The sequence below is a fragment of the Tachypleus tridentatus genome, chromosome 10 (genome assembly GCF_004210375.1).
Source record: "Tachypleus tridentatus isolate NWPU-2018 chromosome 10, ASM421037v1, whole genome shotgun sequence".
NCBI classification, from domain to species: Eukaryota; Metazoa; Arthropoda; class Merostomata; order Xiphosura; family Limulidae; genus Tachypleus; species Tachypleus tridentatus.
This window is the reverse complement of record NC_134834.1, coordinates 108,975,359-109,003,082: the sequence shown is the minus strand read 5'-3', so window position 1 is coordinate 109,003,082 and position 27,724 is coordinate 108,975,359. Positions and strand designations below refer to the sequence as shown.

The 27,724-nt window shown below is 33.0% G+C and overlaps 1 protein-coding gene across 1 annotated transcript in view; it reads left to right on the top strand.

Moving 5' to 3' along the window:
* Positions 1 to 27,724, top strand: part of LOC143228436 (delta-sarcoglycan-like) — a 39,332-nt gene that overhangs the window by 8,516 nt on the left and 3,092 nt on the right. The window contains exon 2 of the mRNA XM_076459697.1: positions 27,375 to 27,606. Coding sequence (XP_076315812.1) covers positions 27,382 to 27,606 — 225 coding nt within the window. The 5' untranslated portion in view covers positions 27,375 to 27,381. The remainder of the gene's footprint in view (positions 1 to 27,374; positions 27,607 to 27,724) is intronic.

Below are 27,724 nucleotides of genomic sequence, written 5' to 3'. Positions count from 1 at the left end.
TGGAACATGTATTACATGAAAATAGCCCTCTATAAAAAATATACATTTTATTACCCATCATACTTTTCAAAATACTGGATATTGGCGCAAAGCTACACAAAGACCATCGGCGTTAGCTAGTCTTAATTTTCGAGTTATGAACTAGAGGGAAGACAGCTAATAAATAAATAAAAAAAACCACCTACCGCCAACTCATTGGTCATTCTAACCGAATACTGAGATTTGGCTGTCTTTTTTTAGAACGAGCCCACGGTCACAAAATATAGAGCGCGACTTTTGTGTTTGTGATAACAAGACGCAAAGAGTGGATCCCTGAATTATAGTACAATACGTTTACCATTACGTCACGCCAGAAGCGTGCAAAAGAAAACAAAATAAAATACCGAGTCGATGAATAATTCAAGTTATATATAAGAAAACAGAGCGTATAAAATATATATCAAGTATATGGATACAATAATAATGTTCTATTCATATTTTTATTTTATCTAGCCATACTTCGTAACTTACAGGGTCAGAAATATGAAAATTGTCTTGTACAGTACTTACAGAAATGATCATTTGACACAGAATTTTACTGACTTTGAAAAAACGTTTTAGTGTTTACAATGATCTTCCAGTTCTAAACCTACTTACGAAACCCATCCTATTATTCATATTTCTACTGACGATGTTTTAGTTGTGAGTCTATATAACAAACCATTCCATTACTGACACTTCTACTGACGATGTTTTAGTTGTGAGTCTATATAACAAACCATTCCATTACTGACACTTTTAGTGACGATGTTTTAGTTGTGAGTCTATATAACAAAGCAGCTATACTCTAACTCACATTCTTCCATTTCTTGGTTGTTAGTTACACGCTTGTCAATTTAGGATGGTACTCCCCTGTCTTCCATCACAATCTAGTTTTAAAGCATTGTTTAGTCTTGGTTAACTATTCATCATTCTAGGATGGTTCTCCCCTGTCTTCAATCACAATCTAGTTTTAAAGCATTGTTTAGTCTTGGTTAACTATTCATCATTCTAGGATGGTTCTCCCCTGTCTTCCATCACAATCTAGTTTTAAAGCATTGTTTAGTCTTGGTTAACTATTCATCATTCTAGGATGGTTCTCCCCTGTCTTCCATCACAATATAGTTTTTAAAGCATTGTTTAGTCTTGGTTAACTATTCATCATTCTAGGATGGTTCTCCCCTGTGTTTTATTACAATATAGTTTTTAAAGCAATGTTTAGTCATGGTTATTTATTCATCATTCTAGGATGGTACTCCCCTGTCTTCCATCACAATCTAGTTTTTAAAGCATTGTTTAGTCTTGGTTAACTATTCATTATTCTAGTATGGTACTCCCCTGTCTTCGATCACAATATAGTTTTTAAAGCAATGTTTAGTCTTGGTTATTTATTCATCATTCTAGGAAGGTACTCCCCTCCCTTGTCTTCCATCACAATCTAGTTTTTAAAGCATTGTTTACTCTTGTTTAACTATTCATTATTCTAGTATGGTACTCCCCTGTCTTCCATCACAATCTAGTTTTTAAAGCATTGTTTAGTCTTGGTTAACTATTCATCATTCTAGGATGGTACTCCCCTGTCTTCCATCACAATATAGTTTTTAAAGCATTGTTTAGTCTTGGTTAACTATTCATCATTCTAGGATGGTACTTCCCTGTCTTCCATCACAATATAGTTTTTAAAGCATTGTTTAGTCTTGGTTAACTTTTCATCATTCTTGGATGGTTTTCTCCTGTCTTCCATCACAATCTAGTTTTTAAAGCAATGTTTAGTCTTGGTTAACTATTCATCATTCTAGGATGTATCATCACAGTCTAGTTAGTTTACTTTCTGTATATTGTTAATTGCTTGTGTTTGGGTTTCATTTTTTTCAGATTTTAAATATTATTTAATTTTTTATTCGTTGTACTCTATGGTTTCTTATTATGTTTGGCTTGTAAATCCAAGAACTGGTTTAATATAGCGAACTGGAAGCTGTTGGACTATTTTGTTTAAGGATTATTGTCACAGAAAGGGTACGCTGAAGCCCTCAAACTGGGGCACATCTTCTCTTTTTGAAAGACGTTTGGATTGCTTCACCCAGAATTGACTGATTCGATTACTGTAATGTTTGTAAATAACTGGAAACTCTCAGATGGTATCATGGGTTAATTTTTTTAGGATGTTTTCTCTGGAAGAAGGATGGAAAAGCCCCTTATATGTTGGAAGAAGGATGGAAAAGCCCCTTATATGTTGGAAGAAGGATGGAAAAGCCCCTTATATGTTGCACATTTTTAGTTTTGTACAGACGTTTGACCTAGTTTGAGAAAACAAACAAGTTGTTAATCTGTTAAATGGATCAATTATTACTTTCTACAAAATAAGTTATCCATTAGCATATAGCAACATCATTTATTATACGTTTAATAAGTTATCCATCAGCATATAGCAACATCATTCATTATATGTTTAATAAGTTAACCATTAGCATCTAACAACATTATTTATTATATGTTTAATATGTTATCCATTAGCATCTAACATTATTTATTATACGTTTAATAAGTTATCTATTAGCATCTAACGACATCATTCGTTATATGTTTAATAAGAAAGGAATATTGTTTGATCTTTTCCTATATACAGTGTTTGCTTCCTTCGCAGATAACCTCGACTTGTGTTAAAGTTTCCATATAAACATAATATATCTTGTGTAGATTTTCCATAGATAGAATATAACTATCAAATATAAAGATTTTACAAGTTTCAAAGTAAACTTTTTCTAAGTCAAGATTTTCTTAACAAATCTTAAAACCTTTTTATTATTGAAGATCATAGAGTCAGATTTCAGTTATTTCTCAGGGCTGTAAATTTAAATATTAGCTGATCATCAGAACAGTTTCTGAACTGTTCTAATTACTCGTCCGAAATTTATTTCACATTTTAATTATATTTTAGAGTTGCAGAGTTAAATTATAGTTGTTTCTTGAGCCTCTATCGTGAAATTAACTTATTTATTGGAACAATTAGGTCAAATATCAGTTGTTCCTCAAGGCAGCTGTTTCAAATGTTAGCTGTCCGTCAGGAGTGTGCGACGTAATAATGGATAATGTTAGTATAGCAACGAGGGCAAAACTTGGAACGCAGCTGAAATAAATGTGAATAATACGAATACAAAATGATCAGTGCATTTGTAATAAATATTAAAATAATTTAAGGTAGAAGATTTAGAGTACAGTAACAATAAATATTAACATTCTAATAGGTAAAAAACTTTACGATGCAGTTGTAATAAATATTAACATGCTAAAAAATAAAAACATAATGTTAATAACTATTGATATAAAAAGAAGGAAAACATTTTACAGTAAAGCTTTAATTAATATTTAAAAGATAAAATATACAAACTGTAAAGTACATTTGTAATAAATATTAGTATGGTAAAAGGTGGAAAATTTATGATACAGTCGCAATAAATTTTAACATGACAACAAGGTAGAATCTTTCTTGTAGAGCTTTAATAAATTTATGACATAGACTCATAATGTTTTATTCAGTGTTACTTGTGAACTACAGATCTGTCACGTTGATTTATAGTTCAGTTTTGCGAGAACTTGATCTACGAATGCTGTGACAAAGTGTTTAGTTTTCTTTATTCTTATGTTCAGCGTATATCAGTTATTTCGATTTGCTATCGAAATATTTTGAAATAATTTTACTCCGAGTTTAATTAGGTTTAGGTTTTGGTATATCCGTTGCAGGAAAAGGAAAATCGTATTTTTGTTACTTGAAATTTATAAGCAGCAATGTTTTCTTTTCATCTCAATGCATCTTGTCATAACAAAAGCCTTGGGAGGACTTTTCTTATTTGCAAGGCCATAAAAAGAGCCGCACTATTGATTGAAGAACGAGTTGGGAATATAAAGTAAAACAACCAATCACAGCTTATGTTTAAAAGTACAGTTTGGGAATATAAAGTAAAACAACCAATCACAGCTTATGTTTAAAAGTACAGTTTACAACTCGACTTGTTTCATAAAAATAAGTTACACCTATTCTATATGTATGATTAGAAAGCCAAAACTATTTACAAAACCATTTATCATATACAAAAAATATTATTATTATCTACTTTTCTGTTCACTTAAAGATAAGGGACTATAAATATTTAAACGCTAGAAACAAAATTTCTCTAACAGTTGTGAGTAGAGCACATACAGTTCTTTGTGTAGCTTTGTGCTTAAACCACAAACAAACAACGATCCTTCTCACTAATACTTGTATCATAATTTTTGACGTAAGAAAGTTCACACAGATTCACATACATCTCTAATAACCTACGAAGTATCTTTTGAGGCCTGGCATGTCCAGGTGGGTTAAGGCGTTCGACTCGTAATCTGAGGGTCGCAGGTTCGAATTCCCGTCGCACCAACCATGCTCGCCTAATCCATAGATTCCTTTATTTAAATTATTTGTAATTTGTACTATGAAGATCCAAATATTGATATACTTATTTGATTGTATTATCGTCTTTCTCAAATCAATAACATTTTTAAATTTTCTGTCAGTCATTTTATTAAACCAATCTTTCAGTTAAGTCTGGGTTTCCAACTGGCAAATTGCATTTCTGGTAAACCTACCAGTTATTTGGCTAAATTTTAGGTTAAAGAAATGAAAAGCATAACCCAAAAGTTAAGGAGGAAAAATATTTTAAAATCTCCATCAAGTAAACGACTTACGTTATAAATAACAAACCTAAATATTGTAAAACAAACCTATTGCTGCGTTACACCCGTAGTGGCTCAACAGTTGGTTCTTTCAGGTCATTTAACGTTAAACTTCTGTAAAAACAAACCTATTGCTGAATTACAATCATAGAGGCTCAACAGTTGGTTCTTCAAGGTCATTTAACGTTAAAATTCTGTGAAAACAAACCTATTGCTGCATTACAATCATAGTGGCTCAACAGTTGGTTCTTCCAGGTCATTTAACGTTAAAATTCTGTAAAAACAAACCTATTGCTGCATTACAATCATAGTGGCCCAACAGTTGGTTTTTCCAGGTTATTTCACGTTAAAATTCTGTAAAACAAGCCTATTGCTGCAGTACAATAAGAATGGCTCAACAGTTGGTTCTTCCAGGTCATTTAACGTTAAAATTCTGTAAAACAAACCTATTGCTGCATTACACCCTTAGTGCCTCAACAGTTAGTTCTTCCAGGTCATTTAACATTAGAATTCTGTAAAACAAACCTATTGCTGCATTACACCCGTAGTGGCTCAACAGTTGGTCCTTCCAGGTCATTTAACGTTAAAATTCTGTAAAAACAAACCTATTGCTGCATTACACTCGTAGTGGCTCAACAGTTGGTTCTTCCAGGTCATTTAACATTAAAATTCTGTAAAACAAGCCTATTGCTGCATTACACCCGTAGTGGCTCAACAGTTGGTTCTTTCAGGTCATTTAACGTTAAAATTCTGTAAAACAACCCTATTGCTGGATTACAATCATAGTGGCTAAACAGTTGGTTTTTCCAGGTCATTTAACGTTAAAATTCTGTAAAACAAACCGTTGTATCCATATTTTCCTATTTTTTGAAGTCAGTAAATGATTTACGCTGCGCGGCGGAGTTACACGTTCCACTACTTGTGCTGAGTGCCCCTCTGGTTTCAGCAACGTAACGAAATCCGCCACCGATATGATAATTCCATCAGTACGATAATAATAATAATATTCGTTGTAAAGTTTGCCTGTTTTCGGCTATCGTACATAGCTCTAGTTACAGAACATTCAAAAGTCGTGTACTTGAATTTTTAACAGCTTTGTAATTCTGCATAATCTGACTTGTTTCATTAAATAATAAAATAACAAATATCACAAGCGGCGTATTTACTACGAAATGTGCTTTACTTCGATAATATTTTGTTGTTTGTTTGTTTGAGTTTCGCGCTATCATACATGATGGTTATCTGCGCTGGCTATCTCTAAATTAGCAGGGTAAGGCTAGAGGAAAGGCAGCTAGTCATCGTTACTAACTACTAACTCCTTTACCAACGAAGAGTGGAATTGCCTGTCACCTTTTAACACCCCCATGGCTGAAAGGGCAAGCATGTTTGATGTGACGGGAATTCGAACCCACGACTCTCAGATTACGAGTCGAGCACCCTAACCACCTGGCTATGCCGGGGCCTCATGTTTTATTGTAACAAGCATTAGTACTATGTAGATCAACATTTATCAGTCTCGTGCATTAGCATTATTTATATCAATATTTTTAGTCACGCGCACTAATTACTTAGATCACCCCTTGTTAGTCACCTGAATCAGAGTTACTTACACCATTGTTTGTTAATCACGTGGATTAGTCACAGGATCACCCTTTGTTAGTCACGTGTTTCAATTATATCACCCTTTGTTAGTCACGTGCATTAGAGTTATTTACACCATTATTTGTTAATCACGTGCATTAGATCACCCCTTTATTAACCACGTGAACGGCCTTTCCGTATATCAACCTTAGTTATAATTATCACGTTTTAAGGTGCATGACCTAAATCAAACTGTGTATACGTTAACAATGCGACGAAACACGAAACAAAGTACTTGTACAGTGATGGTGCTCACGATAAACGCCATATTTTTTTCTCAATATTTTACGTCCATCACAGTTTCTCTTCACATAACACTTGAGATTAAAATGTTCAGAGAAACGTAGCGTAAAAGTTAGAAGGATTCCTACATCTTATTGATTCTCGACTCGTATGTAAAGAAAGTTTCTTGTGGTCGTCACTTGAAAACTTAGCCTCTCTTTAAAGACTTACAAATTATACACTCCAATTCCGAGCCCATCAGCATACTTGATGGAATAAATAATTCATGAGGTGTCCGGAGGGTTAGAGATCTGATCCCCAAACAAGAGCAGACCCCTTTAACGATATACTGTTGTTCATCACGAACTAGACAAAAGATTTTTATTAGAAAGAGGAAAGAAATTAATCTCTTCTGAGGAGAGGTTCTCCAAAAACACCTCGAAAAATGTTATACGTACAATTACATGTCCTCAAACTCCAGGAAGCAGTATTAGAAAAACCACACGAAGTTTTAGCTTCATCCCAATCTAAAAACTATAGCGAAGACACCCGTTAAAATTCGAATCATATGTAAATTATCCATAATGTTTGAAACTGGGAATTAAAGTGTGGTGTCGGTGGACTCGGAGAGATTAATAAACGAAATAACAATATTGATCATGAAAACATTCAAACATCTCCATGAACTTACAACTGGTTGACTTTAGAATAATATAAAACACAATAAGGTCACTCAGCAACAGATGTGATATAAACAAGTTTCACTAAACTGGTTCATCACTATCAGATGTGATATAAACAAGTTTCACTAGACTGGTTCATCACTATCAGATGTGATATAAACAAGTTTCACTAAACTGGTTCATTACTATCAGATGTGATATAAACAAGTTTCACTAGACTGGTTCATCACTGTCAGATGTGATATAAACAAGTTTCACTAGACTGGTTCATCACTGTCAGATGTGATATAAACAAGTTTCACTAGACTGGTTCATCACTATCAGATGTGATATAAACAAGTTTCACTAGACTGGTTCATCACTGTCAGATGTGATATAAACAAGTTTCACTAGACTGGTTCATCACTGTCAGATGTGATATAAACAAGTTTCACTAGACTGGTTCATCACTGTCAGATGTGATATAAACAAGTTTCACTAGACTGGTTCATCACTATCAGATGTGATATAAACAAGTTTCACTAAACTGGTTCATTACTATCAGATGTGATATAAACAAGTTTCACTAGACTGGTTCATCACTATCAGATGTGATTTTAAACGAGTTTCACTGGACTGGTTCATCACTGTCAAATAGGATATAAAATTACTTTTACTGGCTCGACGTTCTTAGGTTCGGTGTGTTTGAAATGGACCTACCATGTTGAATTATTTGTTGGTTATCAAACTTTCTGGAAAATAGAAAATGTAAAATACATGGTGAGGGTACCTACACTGAGTCATTTACTGCACAGGCGGGTGTTCACCAATGAGGGGCATTTACTCCTATTATGTATATCATATATGTAAGAATATGCCCCTGAAAGACACAAACTCACTATGTTCATTACGATTCGCGGACTGTGTAGATGTGGGAAAGTGCCTCACCCCAATTTATAGCAGCTAGAAATCTTCAGTCACTACTAAACTATATAACGGAATACTGTTAAATAAGGAATTGAAATAAGTGTTCCAAAACTAAACTAGCAGCATTCTCACAACAAAGAATAATCATGAAAATTATTTGTTAATAGAACACTTCTCCAAACCACAACATTACCAACATTTCTAGGCCTAACCTAGAATTCTAAATTAACGTAGGTTAAACATATTAGCAATGTTCGAACAAAAATGTTGGTACAAATAAATTATGCAATAATTTTAACGGGCAAAAATCATTGAACCATACAAGATAATAATGTTAAAATATACAAAACATACGAAGGTCTTATCACAGAACTTGCATGCTCGGCATGTATTAATTTAGCTCATAAATATTTAAATGTATTACTAACAATACAAGCTTCGTTATTTACAACAAAGTACTATGTAACACATCATCCTACAAATTATTTTGTAACACATCAGCCTACAAAGTACTATATAACACATCATCCTACAAAGTACTGTGTAACACATCATCCTACAAAGTACTGTGTAACACATCAGCCTACAAAGTACTGTGTAACACATCAGCCTACAAAGTACTGTGTAACACATCAGCCTACAAAGTACTATGTAACACATCAGCCTACAAAGTACTATGTAACACATCAGCCTACAAAGTACTATGTAACACATCATCCTACAAAGTACTGTGTAACACATCATCCTACAAAGTACTGTGTAACACATCATCCTACAAAGTACTATATAACACATCATCTTACAAAGTACTATGTAACACATCATCCTACAAAGTACTATGTAACACATCATCCTACAAAGTACTATGTAACACATCAGCCTACAAAATACTATGTAACACATCATCCTACAAAGTACTATGTAACACATCAGCCTACAAAGTACTATGTAACACATCATCCTACAAAGTACTATGTAACACATCAGCCTACAAAATACTATGTAACACATCATCCTACAAAGTACTATGTAACACATCAGCCTACAAAGTACTGTGTAACACATCAGCCTACAAAGTACTGTGTAACACATCATCCTACAAAGTACTATGTAACACATCATCCTACAAAGTACTATGTAACACAACAGCCTACAAAGTACTATGTAACACATCATCCTACAAAGTACTATGTAACACATCAGCCTACAAAATACTATGTAACACATCATCCTACAAAGTACTATGTAACACATCAGCCTACAAAGTACTATGTAACACATCATCCTACAAAGTACTATGTAACACATCAGCCTACAAAATACTATGTAACACATCAGCCTACAAAATACTATGTAACACATCATCCTACAAAGTACTATGTAACACATCAGCCTACAAAATACTATGTAACACATCATCCTACAAAGTACTATGTAACACATCAGCCTACAAAGTACTATGTAACACATCATCCTACAAAGTACTGTGTAACACATCATCCTACAAAGTACTATGTAACACATCAGCCTACAAAGTACTATGTAACACATCAGCCTACAAAGTACTATGTAACACATCATCCTACAAAGTACTATGTAACACATCATCCTACAAAGTACTATGTAACACATCAGCCTACAAAATACTATGTAACACATCATCCTACAAAGTACTATGTAACACATCAGCCTACAAAGTACTATGTAACACATCATCCTACAAAGTACTGTGTAACACATCATCCTACAAAGTACTATGTAACACATCAGCCTACAAAGTACTATGTAACACATCATCCTACAAAGTACTATGTAACACATCAGCCTACAAAATACTATGTAACACATCATCCTACAAAGTACTATGTAACACATCAGCCTACAAAGTACTGTGTAACACATCATCCTACAAAGTACTATGTAACACATCAGCCTACAAAGTACTGTGTAACACATCATCCTACAAAGTACTATGTAACACATCAGCCTACAAAGTACTATGTAACACATCATCATACAAAGTACTGTGTAACACATCAGCCTACAAAATACTATGTAACACATCATCCTACAAAATACTATGTAACACATCATCCTACAAAGTACTATGTAACACATCAGCCTACAAAGTACTGTGTAACACATCATCCTACAAAGTACTATGTAACACATCAGCCTACAAAATACTATGTAACACATCAGCCTACAAAGTACTATGTAACACATCATCCTACAAAGTACTATGTAACACATCATCCTACAAAGTACTATGTAACACATCAGCCTACAAAATACTATGTAACACATCATCCTACAAAGTACTATGTAACACATCAGCCTACAAAGTACTATGTAACACATCATCCTACAAAGTACTGTGTAACACATCATCCTACAAAGTACTATGTAACACATCATCCTACAAAGTACTATGTAACACATCAGCCTACAAAGTACTATGTAACACATCATCCTACAAAGTACTATGTAACACATCAGCCTACAAAATACTATGTAACACATCATCCTACAAAGTACTATGTAACACATCAGCCTACAAAGTACTGTGTAACACATCATCCTACAAAGTACTATGTAACACATCAGCCTACAAAGTACTGTGTAACACATCATCCTACAAAGTACTATGTAACACATCAGCCTACAAAGTACTATGTAACACATCATCATACAAAGTACTGTGTAACACATCAGCCTACAAAATACTATGTAACACATCATCCTACAAAATACTATGTAACACATCATCCTACAAAGTACTATGTAACACATCAGCCTACAAAGTACTGTGTAACACATCATCCTACAAAGTACTATGTAACACATCAGCCTACAAAGTACTGTGTAACACATCATCCTACAAAGTACTATGTAACACATCATCCTACAAAGTACTATGTAACACATCATCCAGATTCATGGACAACTAGATAAATGTTAAAACTATCGCAGATTTTACGTGATTCTCTAAATTGCTGTTTGAGAAATAGGCATAAAAACGACCTACTGTGCGAAGTTGATCGCTACTGCATACATGATGTAAATAGACTTAAGTACTCCTCGTCAGTTAACATATATTTTAGAAATAAAGGATTAATCAGGCCACTTAATGCTAGACAGAACAACCTACATTAGTTTAAAACTAAACATTTAAAAAGTTATTTGTATAAAATGTTCTAATATTAGGATTAGAACTAGTGATATGTGTGTGATACATACTGAACTGTTCGTGAAGTATAGGATTATGTAATATGGAACCTTAGCCACGTTACATCCAACACACGAACGTATCTACTAATACCTACATGGACATTGTCTATATCTGGACATAAATTCAACAGCAATCATGTAACATAATACAGGAAAGATGAAGAGGTCAATTAATCTGACCTTTTCAGACCTTTAGGAACTAAATGTTGACAAAGAAAACGAAGTAGAAAGAATATAATAAATTACACTGGATTGGTTCAGCACTGAGATGTAATATAGAATAAACTTCATTAATCTGGTTCAACACTGAGATGTAATATGGAATAAACTTCATTAATCTGGTTCAGCACTGAGATGTAATATGGAATAAACTTCATTAATCTGGTTCAGCACTGAGATGTAATATGGAATAAACTTCATTAATCTGGTTCAGCACTGAGATGTAATATAGAATAAACTTTATTAATCTGGTTCAGCACTGAGATGTAATATGGAATAAACTTCATTAATCTGGTTCAGCACTCTTATAAGTAATATAAAATCAATTTCACTGGACTGGTTCAGTATTATCAGATGTGACATAGAACAAATTTCACTGGACTGGTCCAATACTATCAGATGAAATATAAAATCAATTTAACTGGGCTCGTTCAGCACTATCAGATGTAACATGGAACAAATTTTACTGGACTGGTTCAGCGCTATCAGATGTAACATTGAACAAATTTCACTGGACTGGTTCAGGAGTATCAGATGTGATATAAAACAAGTTTTTCGAACTGAATATTACACCAGCCAACAACAAACACGTATTCTGCTACTAGAAGAAACACAGATGTTCCCTAGTAATTTTACAATTACCTTCGCCTTTGGTTTTTCGAGTTATGATAGATTTATTGAATATTTTCCTATGCATTTTGAAAATAATAACCTTTTATGTAATAACGTTATTTATTAATTTAAAAAAAATACATATAAGAATGTACAATGTGCACATTTTGATAAGTTTCTTTCATGTTCACAGCATGGGTAATAGGAATTTATGGCTTAATGTTCCAATTGTTGAAAAGTACAGCTTTCATATCAACTTTAGATTAATCAATAAAACGTCTATTTTTAAGGAAGAGACTTTATAAGTACATTAACATTTGTTCAGAAACAGAGTGTTTTGTGTGCTTTGATATATTGTCTTGGGAGAGTATTGATGATGGAATTTAGTTGGATGGAAAATATTTAGGAAGTCGTCCACCAAATTTCATCATTATTTTCAATACTGTAATGAGAAGCAATAACTCGTACGGTAAACTCATATTCCTGGAGCCAATAGATTGAACTGGCGAGAATCAAGAAGTTCCCCATGCTGCTGTGACAGAAACATGTCGCGAATCAGATCATTTAGCTGTTACTGTGTAATCAGATGAGGTGTCACTGGAATAGAATTGCTAGATGAAGTGGATGAAAATGATTCATTGTCTGTTTTCACAAGATAATTCTTCTGTTTCTGAATTTGCTGGCTGATGTGGCACTGGAAGACCATTCCCATGAGGTACTAGTTTCATTGCAGATGCAGTATATGGATATCTAATGTATTATTCAGTTTTGTCTGAATATCCAGAAACATAAGTCAGCCAATAATATCAGTCATTTCTATGGTCTTTGGACCTTCGCCATATCATTAGAACAGCAAATAATATATTTGGTTTCTTCTAATTGAGCCACTGTGACAAGCTAAATGTTCAAACTGTAAAATACACGTAGGGAATCCACTGTGTATCCTTGGCTCCAGTTTTTCCCAGAATAATGGTACTAAACTACCTTTACCTGTGTGTGGTATTTTTCATTCGTGAAATTGTAATATTTTCCATAACTATAGCAGAAAAACTATTTGGGTGATTGTTGAACGTTCGGGCTTTACTTAAACTAGAGGCAACAAACACTTTAAATTATTTTCTAAATAAATGTAAAATAATTTACATTTATAGTATTATAGTTTAAAAATTAAAAAGAAATTTGCTGAATTTGTTTATATTGCTGTTATGATTAAAGAAAAAAAGATCGGACTTTGTTTTGACTGTGCTTAGAGTGAGGCGAAGTGACCAACTGAGTGAGTGAGAGGCAAATGACAGTTGACTAATTTTTTGTCTAATCGGAAGATTTCTTGAATATTCTAGCAAGCTGAGCACGTGAAGGTTTTGTGATTCACGGGCCAAGCAGATGAGCATGGGAATGAAACAAAAGTGAAGTAATTCTCTACAATTATATCGAAAACAAATAGTGTATGCGAACAATATATTTGGATTTTGACACCAATACAATGTAGTCAGTGTTTGAAGTTATCAAAAATGCATGCCTTTTACCCATTAACTTATCCAAGTAAACTTAATTATTTTTACAACATAAGTCTACTATATTGAGATGCTTGCATGGTATTTCACATAATGTTAATAGGGTATTAAGATATTACAACAACTTACAATCTAGAGGTGATGAACAAATTCTGACTACATCTGTGAAATTAGCACACCAAATCATCCAGAATAAATCGACATTTCCCCAGTTATGGTCCAGTGCTATCAGTTGTCATGTAAAACGAGTTTCACTGGGTTCACTCAGTAATATTAGATGTGATATAGAACAATAATTAAACTTTCTACTTTTTTAAAACAGTTGGTTTGGATGATATGTGTTTCGTCCATAGGTAAGGGTCTTCACACAGTAAAGGTGTCTCTATTTCTTTCATATATAAGAGTCTTCACACAGTAAAGGTGTGTCTATTTCGTTCATAGATGAAGTTCTTCACAAAATAAAGGTGTGTCTATTTCGTTCATAGATAAAGTTCTTCACAAAATAAAGGTGTGTCTATTTCGTTTATAGTCAAGGGTCTTCACACAGTAAAGGTGTGTCTATTTCGTTCATAGTTAAGGGTCTTCACACAGTAAAGGTGTGTCTATTTCGTTCATAGTTAAGGGTCTTTACACAGTAAAGGTGTGTCTATTTCGTTCATAGTTAAGGGTTTTTACAGAGTAAAGGTGTGTCTATTTCGTTCATAGATAAGAGTCTTCACACGGTAAAGGTGTGTCCATTTCGTTCATAGTTAAGGGTCTTCACACAGTAAAGGTGCGTCTATTTCGTTCATAGATAAAAATCTTCACACAGTAAATATGTGTCTAATTTTTTCCAAAAATGTTTATTTTACACAAAGAAAATGATTTGCTTTAGTGTGAATGGCACTTATAAAACAAAACTTAAAAGAATTTCGCGCAAAGCTATACGAGGGCTATCTGCGCTAGCCGTCCCTAATTTAGCAGTGCAAGATTACGAGAAAGGCATCTAGTCATCACAACCCACCGCCAACACTTGGACTCCTATTTTACAAAGAAATAGTGGAATTTACTGTCATATTATAACGCCCTCACGGCTGAAAAAGGATTTGAACCCGACAATTAGCAGTGAAAGTTACACAACCACCTGACAATGCCGGGCCTAACTGAAAAGACAATAGAAAAGTGAGAGGAACCTTATCACTCACAGGCCAGAGAACCGAAATTTTTGTTTAGAATATCGAAGTGTTCTTTGTTGAACGCCACCCGAATATGCTCCATTCATATTTATTATTACTCCAAATGGCGTGTGTTTATATTTGTTTTTATTCATAGGAAAGCATGCCAATGTTTTTATTGCTCATAAGGTTTTCGTTTATGTTGTGCAAAAGCTGCATATTGCCTATTTGTGCTCAGTCCATCATAAGTATCGATATCCGCGTGATTATCAGTAGTAAAAAAAAAACACAATATTCATTACAGCTGTATGAAAAGTGATAAATATGACCAACAATGAATTCTAACAGTATAATAGTTACCACAGTACAAAAAGTGATAGATATGACCAACAATGAATTAGAACAGTCTAGTAGTCACCACTGTACTAAAATTGATAAATATGACCAACAATGAATTATAACAGTCTAATAGTTACCACTGTACTAAAAGTGATAGATATGACCAACAATGAATTATAACAGTCTAATAGTTACCACAGTACTAAAAGTGATAGATATGACCAACAATGAATTATAACAGTCTAATAGTTACCACAGTACAAAAAGTGATAGATATGATCAACAATGAATTAGAACAGTCTAGTAGTCACCACTGTACTAAAATTGATAAATATGACCAACAATAAATTAGAACAGTCTAGTAGTCACCACTGTACTAAAATTGATAAATATGACCAACAATGAATTATAACAGTCTAATAGTTACCACAGTACTAAAGGTGATAGATATGACCAACAATGAATTATAACAGTCTAATAGTTACCACAGTACTAAAAGTGATAGATATGACCAACAATGAATTATAACAGTCTAATAGTTACCACAGTACAAAAAGTGATAGATATGATCAACAATGAATTATAACAGTCTAGTAGTTACCACTGTACTAAAATTGATAAATATGACCAACAATAAATTAGAACAGTCTAGTAGTCACCACTGTACTAAAATTGATAAATATGACCAACAATGAATTATAACAGTCTAATAGTTACCACAGTACTAAAAGTGATAAATATGACCAACAGTGAATTATAACAGTCTAATAGTTACCACAGTACAAAAAGTGATAGATATGATCAACAATGAATTAGAACAGTCTAGTAGTCACCACTGTACTAAAATTGATAAATATGACCAACAATGAATTATAACAGTCTAATAGTTACCACTGTACTAAAAGTGATAGATATGACCAACAATGAATTATAATAGTCTATTAGTTACCACAGTACTAAAAGTGATAGATATGACCAACAATGGATTATAACAGTCTATTAGTTACCACAGTACTAAAAGTGATAGATATGACCAACAATGGATTAGAACAGTCTAGTAGTCACCACTGTACTAAAATTGATAAATATGACCAACAATGATTATAACAGTCTAATAGTTACCACTGTACAAAAAGTGATAAATATGACCAACAATGAATTATAACAGTCTATTAGTTACCACAGTACTAAAAGTGATAGATATGACCAACAATGGATTATAACAGTCTATTAGTTACCACAGTACTAAAAGTGATAGATATGACCAACAATGGATTATAACAGTCTATTAGTTACCGCAGTACTAAAAGTGATAGATATGACCAACAATGGATTATAACAGTCTAATAGTTACCATTGTACTAAAAGTGATAGATATGACCAACAATGAATTATAACAGTCTAATAGTTACCACAGTACTAAAAGTGATAGATATGATCAATAATGAATTAGAACAGTCTAGTAGTCACCACTGTACTAAAATTGATAAATATGACCAACAATGATTATAACAGTCTAATAGTTACCACTGTACTAAAAGTGATAAATATGACCAACAATGGATTATAACAGTCTATTAGTTACCACAGTACTAAAAGTGATAGATATGATCAACAATGGATTATAAGAGTCTAATAGTTACCACAGTACTAAAAGTTATAGATATGACCAACAATGGATTATAACAGTCTAATAGTTACCACTGTACTAAAAGTGATAGATATGACCAACAATGGATTATAACAGTCTAATAGTTACCATTGTACTAAAAGTGATAAATATGACCAACAATGGATTATAACAGTCTAATAGTTACCACTGTACTAAAAGTGATAGATATGTCCAACAATGGATTATAACAGTCTATTAGTTACCACAGTACTAAAAGTGATAGATATGATCAACAATGGATTATAACAGTCTAATAGTTACCACAGTACTAAAAGTTATAGATATGACCAACAATGGATTATAACAGTCTAATAGTTACCACTGTACTAAAAGTGATAGATATGACCAACAATGGATTATAACAGTCTAATAGTTACCACAGTACTAAAAGTGATAGATATGACCAACAATAAATTATAACAGTATAATAGTTACCACTGTACTAAAAGTGATAGATATGACCAACAGTGAATTATAACAGTCTAATAGTTACCACAGTACAAAAAGTGATAGATATGATCAACAATGAATTAGAACAGTCTAGTAGTCACCACTGTACTAAAATTGATAAATATGACCAACAATGAATTATAACAGTCTAATAGTTACCACTGTACTAAAAGTGATAGATATGACCAACAATGAATTATAATAGTCTATTACTTACCACAGTACTAAAAGTGATAGATATGACCAACAATGGATTATAACAGTCTATTAGTTACCACAGTACTAAAAGTGATAGATATGACCAACAATGGATTAGAACAGTCTAGTAGTCACCACTGTACTAAAATTGATAAATATGACCAACAATGATTATAACAGTCTAATAGTTACCACTGTACAAAAAGTGATAAATATGACCAACAATGAATTATAACAGTCTATTAGTTACCACAGTACTAAAAGTGATAGATATGACCAGCAATGGATTATAACAGTCTATTAGTTACCACAGTACTAAAAGTGATAGATATGACCAACAATGGATTATAACAGTCTATTAGTTACCGCAGTACTAAAAGTGATAGATATGACCAACAATGGATTATAACAGTCTAATAGTTACCATTGTAATAAAAGTGATAGATATGACCAACAATGAATTATAACAGTCTAATAGTTACCACAGTACTAAAAGTGATAGATATGATCAATAATGAATTAGAACAGTCTAGTAGTCACCACTGTACTAAAATTGATAAATATGACCAACAATGATTATAACAGTCTAATAGTTACCACTGTACTAAAAGTGATAGATATGACCAACAATGGATTATAACAGTCTATTAGTTACCTCAGTACTAAAAGTGATAGATATGATCAACAATGGATTATAAGAGTCTAATAGTTACCACAGTACTAAAAGTTATAGATATGACCAACAATGGATTATAACAGTCTATTAGTTACCACTGTACTAAAAGTGATAGATATGTCCAACAATGGATTATAACAGTCTATTAGTTACCACAGTACTAAAAGTGATAGATATGATCAACAATGGATTATAACAGTCTAATAGTTACCACAGTACTAAAAGTTATAGATATGACCAACAATGGATTATAACAGTCTAATAGTTACCACTGTACTAAAAGTGATAGATATGACCAACAATGGATTATAACAGTCTAATAGTTACCACAGTACTAAAAGTGCTAAATATGACCAACAATAAATTATAACAGTCTAATAGTTACCACAGTACTAAAAGTGATAGATATGACCAACAATGAATTATAACAGTATAATAGTTACCACTGTACTAAAATTGATAAATATGAACAACAATGGATTATAACATTTCTTTTTGCTGTATTAAATGTGTTATAGAGCTAATTGATCAATTATAACATTCGAATCATCACTAGTGTACTAAATGTTTGAAGAATAATTAGAAACGTATAATAGCTCCGTACTCTTCACTGATGTATTAAAAGTGTTGAGTGCAAATAACAATAGACGATAACGTTGTGTTTAACCTCAAAACCGTTTCACAGATATGTACGAAACCTTTTAGGAATAATAGCCAGTATCAGTTTAGAATGCAATAAACGGTTGAAAACAATAATGCTACAGACATTAACAATAAACCACCGTATGTAATAATGAAACACATTTAGAGTTAGAAATCAATAAAGAACCACCGTATGTAATAATGAAACACATTTAGAGTAAGAAATCAATAAAGAACCACTGTGTGTAATAATGAAACACATTTAGAGTTAGAAATCAATAAAGAACCACCGTATGTAATAATGAAACACATTTAGAGTAAGAAATCAATAAAGAACCACTGTGTGTAATAATGAAACACATTTAGAGCTAGAAATCAATAAAGAACCACTGTGTGTAATAATGAAACACATTTAGACTAAGAAATCAATAAAGAACCACTGTGTGTAATAATGAAACACATTTAGAGTAAGAAATCAATAAAGAACCACTGTGTGTAATAATGAAACACATTTAAAGTAAGAAATCAATAAAGAACCACTGTGTGTAATAATGAAACACATTTAGAGTAAGAAATCAATAAAGAACCACCGTATGTAATAATGAAACACATTTAGAGTAAGAAATCAATAAAGAACCACTGTGTGTAATAATGAAACACATTTAAAGTAAGAAATCAATAAAGATCCACTGTGTGTAATAATGAAACACATTTAGAGTAAGAAATCAATAAAGAACCACTGTGTGTAATAATGAAACACATTTAGAGTAAGAAATCAATAAAGAACCACTGTGTGTAATAATGAAACACATTTAAAGTAAGAAATCAATAATTAATTCCTCTTGTTTCTGTAAACTTACGTAAAGAAAACAATGTTTACCTGGAGAGAAACGTCAGTGTGTTTGTTTTTACTCCAAGAAACGCCATGAACTGTTAACAACTTACCGTGATTTTTAGACAAAATTAGATGTATCTATAACAAATGAAACCAACATTTAGTACATTGAACAAATCTACCTGAAGATGTGATATACAATAGTCAATACAAAAACAAACATCGATAACGTTTTTATTCTGACTCACTGCTTTATTATAGAAATATTTTGTTTCTGAATGAAGTATAGATATAATAAATACCTAATGGATTTTAACATTTCTCAAAGTTTTCTTCCTGTTGCCCTGTTGGCTTACTACTTGAGTAAACCAAATCTCTATTTCGAGACAATGTTTTCATAATTATATCACGGGTATTAACATTTCTGAGAACATGTTATCTCCTCTTCTGTTGAGTAATTGTTTGATTAACTTATATATCATAATATCAGGTATATTCAGATCCTAACGGGATGTACCATTTCTAATTATTTTTTCTTCCTGTCCTCCTGTTGGGAAACTCCTTTAATACATTAAACTCTGGTTTCACGTTGACGTGTTAATAAGTCCTAATACATTTTAACGTTTCTAGACGTTTTCTCTCTACTCTTCTGTTGACAAACTGTTTTATTACAGTAAATCCTAGTTTGAGGATGACGTGATGGTAAGTCCGTATTGGATATTCACATTTTTAAAGTTTTCTTTCTGCTCTTCTAATGACTGACTGTTTTATTACAGTAAATCCTAGTTTGAGGATGACGTGATGGTAAGTCCGTATTGGATATTCACATTTTTAAAGTTTTCTTTCTGCTCTTCTAATGACTGACTGTTTTATTACAGTAAATCCTAGTCTAAGCATCACGAGCTGATTAGTACGTAACGGAGTTCCAACATCCTTACAGCTTTCTTTGTTCTTTTCTCTTGACTGTCAACTCTTGTTTACTAAATGTTATTTCACGATAACGTGTTAATAATAATAATAATAATAATAATAATAATAATAATAATAATAATAATAATAATAATAATAATAAATTTATTAAGCAATAAATTAGACACAAAAAATCAAATAACAATATAAAACCATCAACAAAGAGTTAACTCGTCCTGTGATGGTTAAACACATAATAAAGTAAAATCAAAACTTACAAAATCAATATAAAGTTCCCAGAATATTATCATCAGTATTTAAGATCCATTGTTTTAAGTATTTCTTTTGATTAACACGATTAATAGAAGATCTTATACTATAAGGAATAAAATTATGAATACGAGGTGCCAAATAAAGATATTGAGGAAGTGTAACTGTTTTACGTGGTGTGGGTACATTAATTGGAAAAAAAGATTGAAGTCGTGTAAAATATGAAGTGACTTTAAAAGGCCTATTAAAAGAAACATGCATTGTAGATAAAGCTAAAAAATATAAATAAAGTTTATCATATGAAAGAGGGGAGTTAAATTTACTGAAATCGGTATCAAGCCTATGAGTAAAAATAAGAGAGAAAACACTTTTTTTTACGTCAGTAACAATTTTAATATTTATCTATGTTGTTGTTTTTTCTGCTCTTATATTCATTACTTACTTGATTAAAATAAATTTATAGTTTAAAAATTACGTATTAATAAATCCACAATGAACTATTATTCTGTTAAATAACTGAATGATTATAATAAATCGCAGTTTCTGGAGAAAGTGTTCATACGCTAGTAAGGACGATTAACATTTTCCAAGTTTTTTATTAAATTAGTTGATAATAATACCCTGTTTGCTAGCTAGTGAATGGTGTGAATGGAACATACAGTAACATGTTTGTAACTTTTAACAGTGACCATGACATCAAGACAGGGTACAAACTTCTGGACGTCATCAGTATAGTGTGAACTGTAATTCGATGGGAAGGGGTTTATTAAAGAAATTCAAGGAACTCCAAAAGCAAAGGGAACTCATGATGTTATATATGGAAAATGTAATTCACATATCTGTACGACTTAAATGGTTCAGTATTAGTTTCAAAATTCCACCGCATAACAACAGTTGATAAGAAATGCATAAAAACAACAGCAATATTGTTGCTTATGGTAACTAAAGGTACAGGCCAAAACAAAAACAATATTGTTGCTCATGGTAACTAAAGGTACAGGCCAAAACAAAAACAATATTGTTGCTTATGGTAACTAAAGGTACAGGCCAAAACAAAAACAATATTGTTGCTCATGGTAACTAAAGGTACAGGCCAAAACAAAAACAATATTGTTGCTCATGGTAACTAAAAGTAGAAGTCAAAAGAGTATTGTTGCCCATGGCGCTACTTTGGTTCTTTGTTTTCTTTACAGAGAACTGAATTGAATTTAAAGTGATTGCTGTTGAGAACAAAATGTTCATCAGTAGTAGAAGGGGTAGCCGATCTAATAAGATTCACAGTAGTAGAAGGGGTAGCCGATCTAATAAGATTCACAGTAGTAGAAGGGTAGCCGATCTAATAAGATTCATAATCGAGCTTACACTTCTTTCAGTGGTGAATAGAAGAATACACATGGATGATATCAAAAGTAAATGGAATAATACTTGAACTCATCTGTAAACCATCTTCACCTAACCTGTTGACAAAGTGTTCAGAACTATTCATGTATGAAGGGATTTTGTTGAAGAGAGAGTGAATCAGAGACACTAACAGAGAGAAAAGGGTGTCACGTTTAGGATCTTTGGTTAATCTGAACATTTTGGAACGCTATGTTCTAAGATTGTCTAGAATCATACAGGTAGAGTGTTGTATTATTTGAAATTTCTCTAGACATTTGTTTCCCAGTTCTTTTGTTCAGTAGTTTACTAGACGTATCTTCTAGATGTATCTATTTTAACGTTTTTCTAACATCAGTGGCTGTATTTATTACAGTAAAACCTTTACACTTCTCACTCACTTTCACTAGCATAAGATCGTTCTTTTTTAACTTGTTTATAACAAACTGCTCGTTTCTTAAAAGACTGGGCTTTAGGTGATAATTCTTAAAGCTATTTATAATCCTGTTAATGTCATTTTTAAGTTTCTCAATATCATTTTCCGGAGTAACGCATGCACTGGGAGGTGTGGGTTTAGGAAAATCAAATGGTACAAAAGAAAGGCTAACATCGTTGTTAAGTCAGATATATCTATTACCGTAGGAAGAAAAATATTTTGTGAACTCTTAATTTGTGGAAGCATTGGTGAAGGTTTGAACGGGTGTTAGATTCTTGGTATGTTAATCCAAAATAACAAAATTAAAACCTTTGGAGAGCATTGAAATTCAGTCCTTGGAAAGTATTAGATTATTTAGAACTGTAGTTCCATCGATCAAACCATCATCATTGGTTTTCATTAAAGACACGATTTTTTTGACATTGGTGAATGTTAATCTTTTAAACTCGTTTTCTGTTCTCTTATTACTCTATTATTGCTTATTGGACTCAACATGGTTCCCTATGGTTGCTTCTTGGACTCAACATGGTTCCCTATGATTGCTTCTTGGACTCAACATGGTTCCCTATGGAATGCATCGAAAACTTCTATCAGATTTGTTCTCAGCAACAATTACTCCAAATTCGGTTCAGTTTTCTAGAAACAAACAAAAGGTATCGCTATGGGCAATAATATTGTTTTTTTTTTTATTTTGGTCTCTATCTTTAGTTGCTATAGGCAACAGTATTGTTTTGTTTTCATCTCTATTTTTAGTTGCTATGGACAACAACATTGCTGTTGTTTTGGTCTCTTATCTTTATGTCATTCTTTAAATCATCAGTGGAATTTTGAAACTAACCTTGAACCACCTGCGTGGTACACATCTGTAGTAAATTTCTTCGGTATATATCAGGTTATCCCTTAAGTAATGTCCGATTTTAGGTACAGAAAAAGAGAAAGGATTTCAAAAGCTTTTAATGTTATTTAATCAATAATGTGTGTTCCATTATTATTAATTATTTCCTGCCAACGATTCACAAGCTTCTAAATGCCACTTCTATAAAATGATTGGGGTTTGGAGGAAACGAATGTAGAGAGGGTAGTTTTGACATCTTCATGTGTTCCAAGCTCTTTTCCACCAAGATAGTTCTGCAATCTTCTGAATAGATGATAATCAGATGGGGCAAGGTCTGTAGAATAAGGAGGATGTGGAAGTTTTCTTTCAGTCTAGCTCCTCGGTCTTTACAGATGTGATCCTTGCTGTATGGGGCCGTGCATTATCCTGGTGTAAGTAACACCTTTATGACTGATCAAAGCAGGCCTCTTTTCTTTCAGTGCAATATTCAAGTGCTCTAACTGTTGAAATCTGATGTAATCATTAAATTGAGTGACCATTATCTGTGGTGCTTAACATTTTTATAATATATCCATTTTTATCTGCAGTCACTAACATGTCCAAAAAAGGTGAGCCACGTTCACGAGAGTTGCTCTGAGGTTGGCTTCTGTGAAATCATGGTTGACCCATTTTCTAAGTTTTGATACCGTTCAAAGGTGTTGTAGATGACAGTGAACTGTTGCATTGGTTGAATTAAACTTCTGTGCTAGTTGTACAACTGTTACAGCACAATCTTTATCAAGTGCAGCCAGCAGAAAGTCACCATTAAGTTCAACAGGATGACTTGAATGTGGTGCATCACTTTAGCTGTAGTCACCTGATCTGAACTTTTTAAACCACCTTTGACATTTTCTTTCATAAAGAGTCTCCGCACCATAAACAACTTAAATGTTTCATGTAGTTTCTGCTGCATTACTGCCTTTTTTAAACTCATAAAATATTGTCTGCCTAATGTGCTCCTCAGACACGTCCATATTCATAAGGGTTCATTCAATTAACGATCTGAAAGAATTGAATTGGGCTAGTTTATTTGTCATTTTTATACACGCCCTACCATATATTTTAGTCGTTAAAGCCTTCTACAAAGACAGGAATGATGGTACACTTTTTTATTAAATTTTCTGACATACTTATGGGATGATCTGATAGAACCATGGATTCCTCTCTCTTTTAGAGTTCTTTGAAATCTTTAATAACTGACATCTTCCCTCATACTAACACGTAATGTTACGTTTGAAAGAAGTCTACACCTTTTCTTGATACCATGGTCACTATTGGAAGAACCAAACGCTTCACCACAGCATGTTCCAAACAGTATTATTACGCACTTTGATAATACCATTCACCACAGTATGTTCCAACCAGTATTATTACGCACTTTGATAATACCATTCACCACAGTATGTTCCAAACAGTATTATTACGCACTTTGATAATACCATTCACCACAGTATGTTCCAAACAGTATTATTACGCACTTTGATAATACCATTCAGCACAGTATGTTCCAAACAGTATTATTACGCACTTTGATAATACCATTCAGCACAGTATGTTCCAAACAGTATTATTACGCACTTTGATAATACCATTCACCACAGTATGTTCCAAACAGTATTATTACGCACTTTGATAATACATGTTACCACTGTATGTTACAAACAGTATTATTACGCACTTTGATAATACCAGTTACCAAACAGGTTGTCATCATCGGTAAACTTACTAATAAAAATCCTCCAACACCATGGATGGTGAGACACAAGCCAGGATGAAACTACTTTTTTACATCACAACTTGCAGCTTTTACAGCAAATAAGGTTTGTTTTTAGAACAGTTACGACGTTGGGATCACTGGTGAAATCTTTGTCAAGTACAGTAAAGAACGGTTTAATATATAAATCAACAATTAATGTATTTAAATTCTAGGATTGATCATAGGTACTGATTCGTGTACACATCAATCATTGTTGAAATTTCAACGTTGATTTAAATACTAAAATGTTCTTTAGTGTAAAAACTTGTCTACTTTATAATGGTCATATCAGTCATCGAAATGTCGTACTTAAGCCTAACTTACTGTAGAAGTTCCAATGAAGTAAACTTTATCAATAGCTCAAAACGAAAGTAGTAGTTCAAAAGTTGTTTTTGCTCAATGGGTATCCGGATAGTTACATTACGAAAACAGTTTTGACTCATAATATTTTAACAAACTACAGCAAGAAACAACAACAACAACAACAAACAAATAAAGAAATCGCCATATTAAAACATTGTTTTATGGATTATGCCTTTCGTGGATAAACCTTTAACTGCTCGGCTTCATGAAACGATTAGAAGATATCATTTGAATATCCACATCTTACAAAAACACAGTTAAAACCTAAATGATATACTTACTTCAGCTTTCAATAACAACAACCCATGGAAACCAGAAAGCGTTTTGTTAAGACCAGTGGCTTAAATAAATCATGCTCGCTTAACGTACACCATCTACTAAACATGCATACAATGTTCAGGCACGTGCATATGTCAATATAGTCGTCCAATACACGATCGTTTCACAAAACACATTCGCGTTACAGCAGCTACTGACAACAAAACGCTACCACTAAACATTACATGAACTCACACGTGATAATTTACAAAACACCTTGATGGTTCAAAGTTCAAGTTTGTTTGTTTCAAATTTTGCGCAAAGCTACACGAGGGCTACCCGTGCTAGCCGTCCCTAATTTAGCAGTGTAAAATCAGAGGGAAGGCAGCTAGTTATCACCACTCACCGCTAACTCTTGAGGTACTCTTTTACCAACGAATAGTGGAATTGACTGTACCATTATAACGCCCTCACGATTGAAAGGACGAGTATGTTTGCTGTGACAATGATTCAAACCCTTAATCCTCAGATTGAGATTCGAGAGTCCTAACCAACTGGCCATGCCGGGCCTCTCAAAATTCAAAGATTTGTGACGACTTTCGTCACAGGAAATTTAAAGAATCTCCTTTGATTCAATCAAAATGCCCTTTCATTAACAAATACAATGCCAGCCACCTACAGAAGTATTATCACGTGCCAGCCCCCTACAGAAGTATTATAACGTCACGTAATATTTTTTATCTTATTTTTTTAACGTTCATTTTAAGATCTTTGACTCCGTTCGACAATAATTTTAGCACACTTCACCGTGCACCGTTCTATTATATCGTTGTAGTTTTATATTGTTTTTGGTTTCTATAAATCAAATCTGTTTTGTAACTTGTGCGGTCCACAGACCCTTGTAAAATGAGAAAACCGAAACGTCAGGAAGGGTAAGAAAAAGGAAAAATAAGATTTATATAAAAATGTTAAACTTTTTACTGGTCTTTAAACATTTTAACCTGAAACTCGGAATCTCCGAGGTGAAGCAGATAATATAGTTGTTATCAGGATTACATGTTAGTTAAAACGTGATGGATTATTGTGCTGTTGAACAGCTGCTTGGTTACTGTAAAATTGAATTTTCAGGATCACTCGTTAATACGTTCGTAACGGAAATTAACGTTTCGCACAGCTTTGTGTTCTGTGGTTAACTGTCTACTGGTTACAATAAACCGTAGTTTCAGGATGACGCGTTGATAAGTTTGTTTTGGAGTTGTAAAGTTTCTTACATGTTATGTCGCTCATGTTGACTGTCACAATTTGATTACATTATATCCCAGTCTTAGGATAACTGTTTATAAATCCACATGGAGTTAGTCTCACCTCTAACTGTTTGTCTACAATTTACTCACAACATTGTTCACATTTAGACTAACCATGGGAAGAGGCGAGGCTTCGACAGCTACGTCACCAGCATCCCAGGAATGGACCGCCCGTTCTGGCCCTGACTACGACCGATACCAGCACCAACTGATATATCGAATAGGAATTTACGGCTGGAGAAAAAGGTGTCTATACCTCCTGGTTATCCTCCTAATGGCCGTCGTCATCATTAACTTAGCCCTCACGATCTGGATCATCAAAGTCATGGACTTTTCCATCGTAAGTATTTGACTTACACGAAATCCTTCTAAATGGAGTGATAAAGGTTCAAAATTTCTTAATAGTGAAATTCTTTTGTCTTCACATTTAACGACGACTCGGTGTTATCTTGATCTAA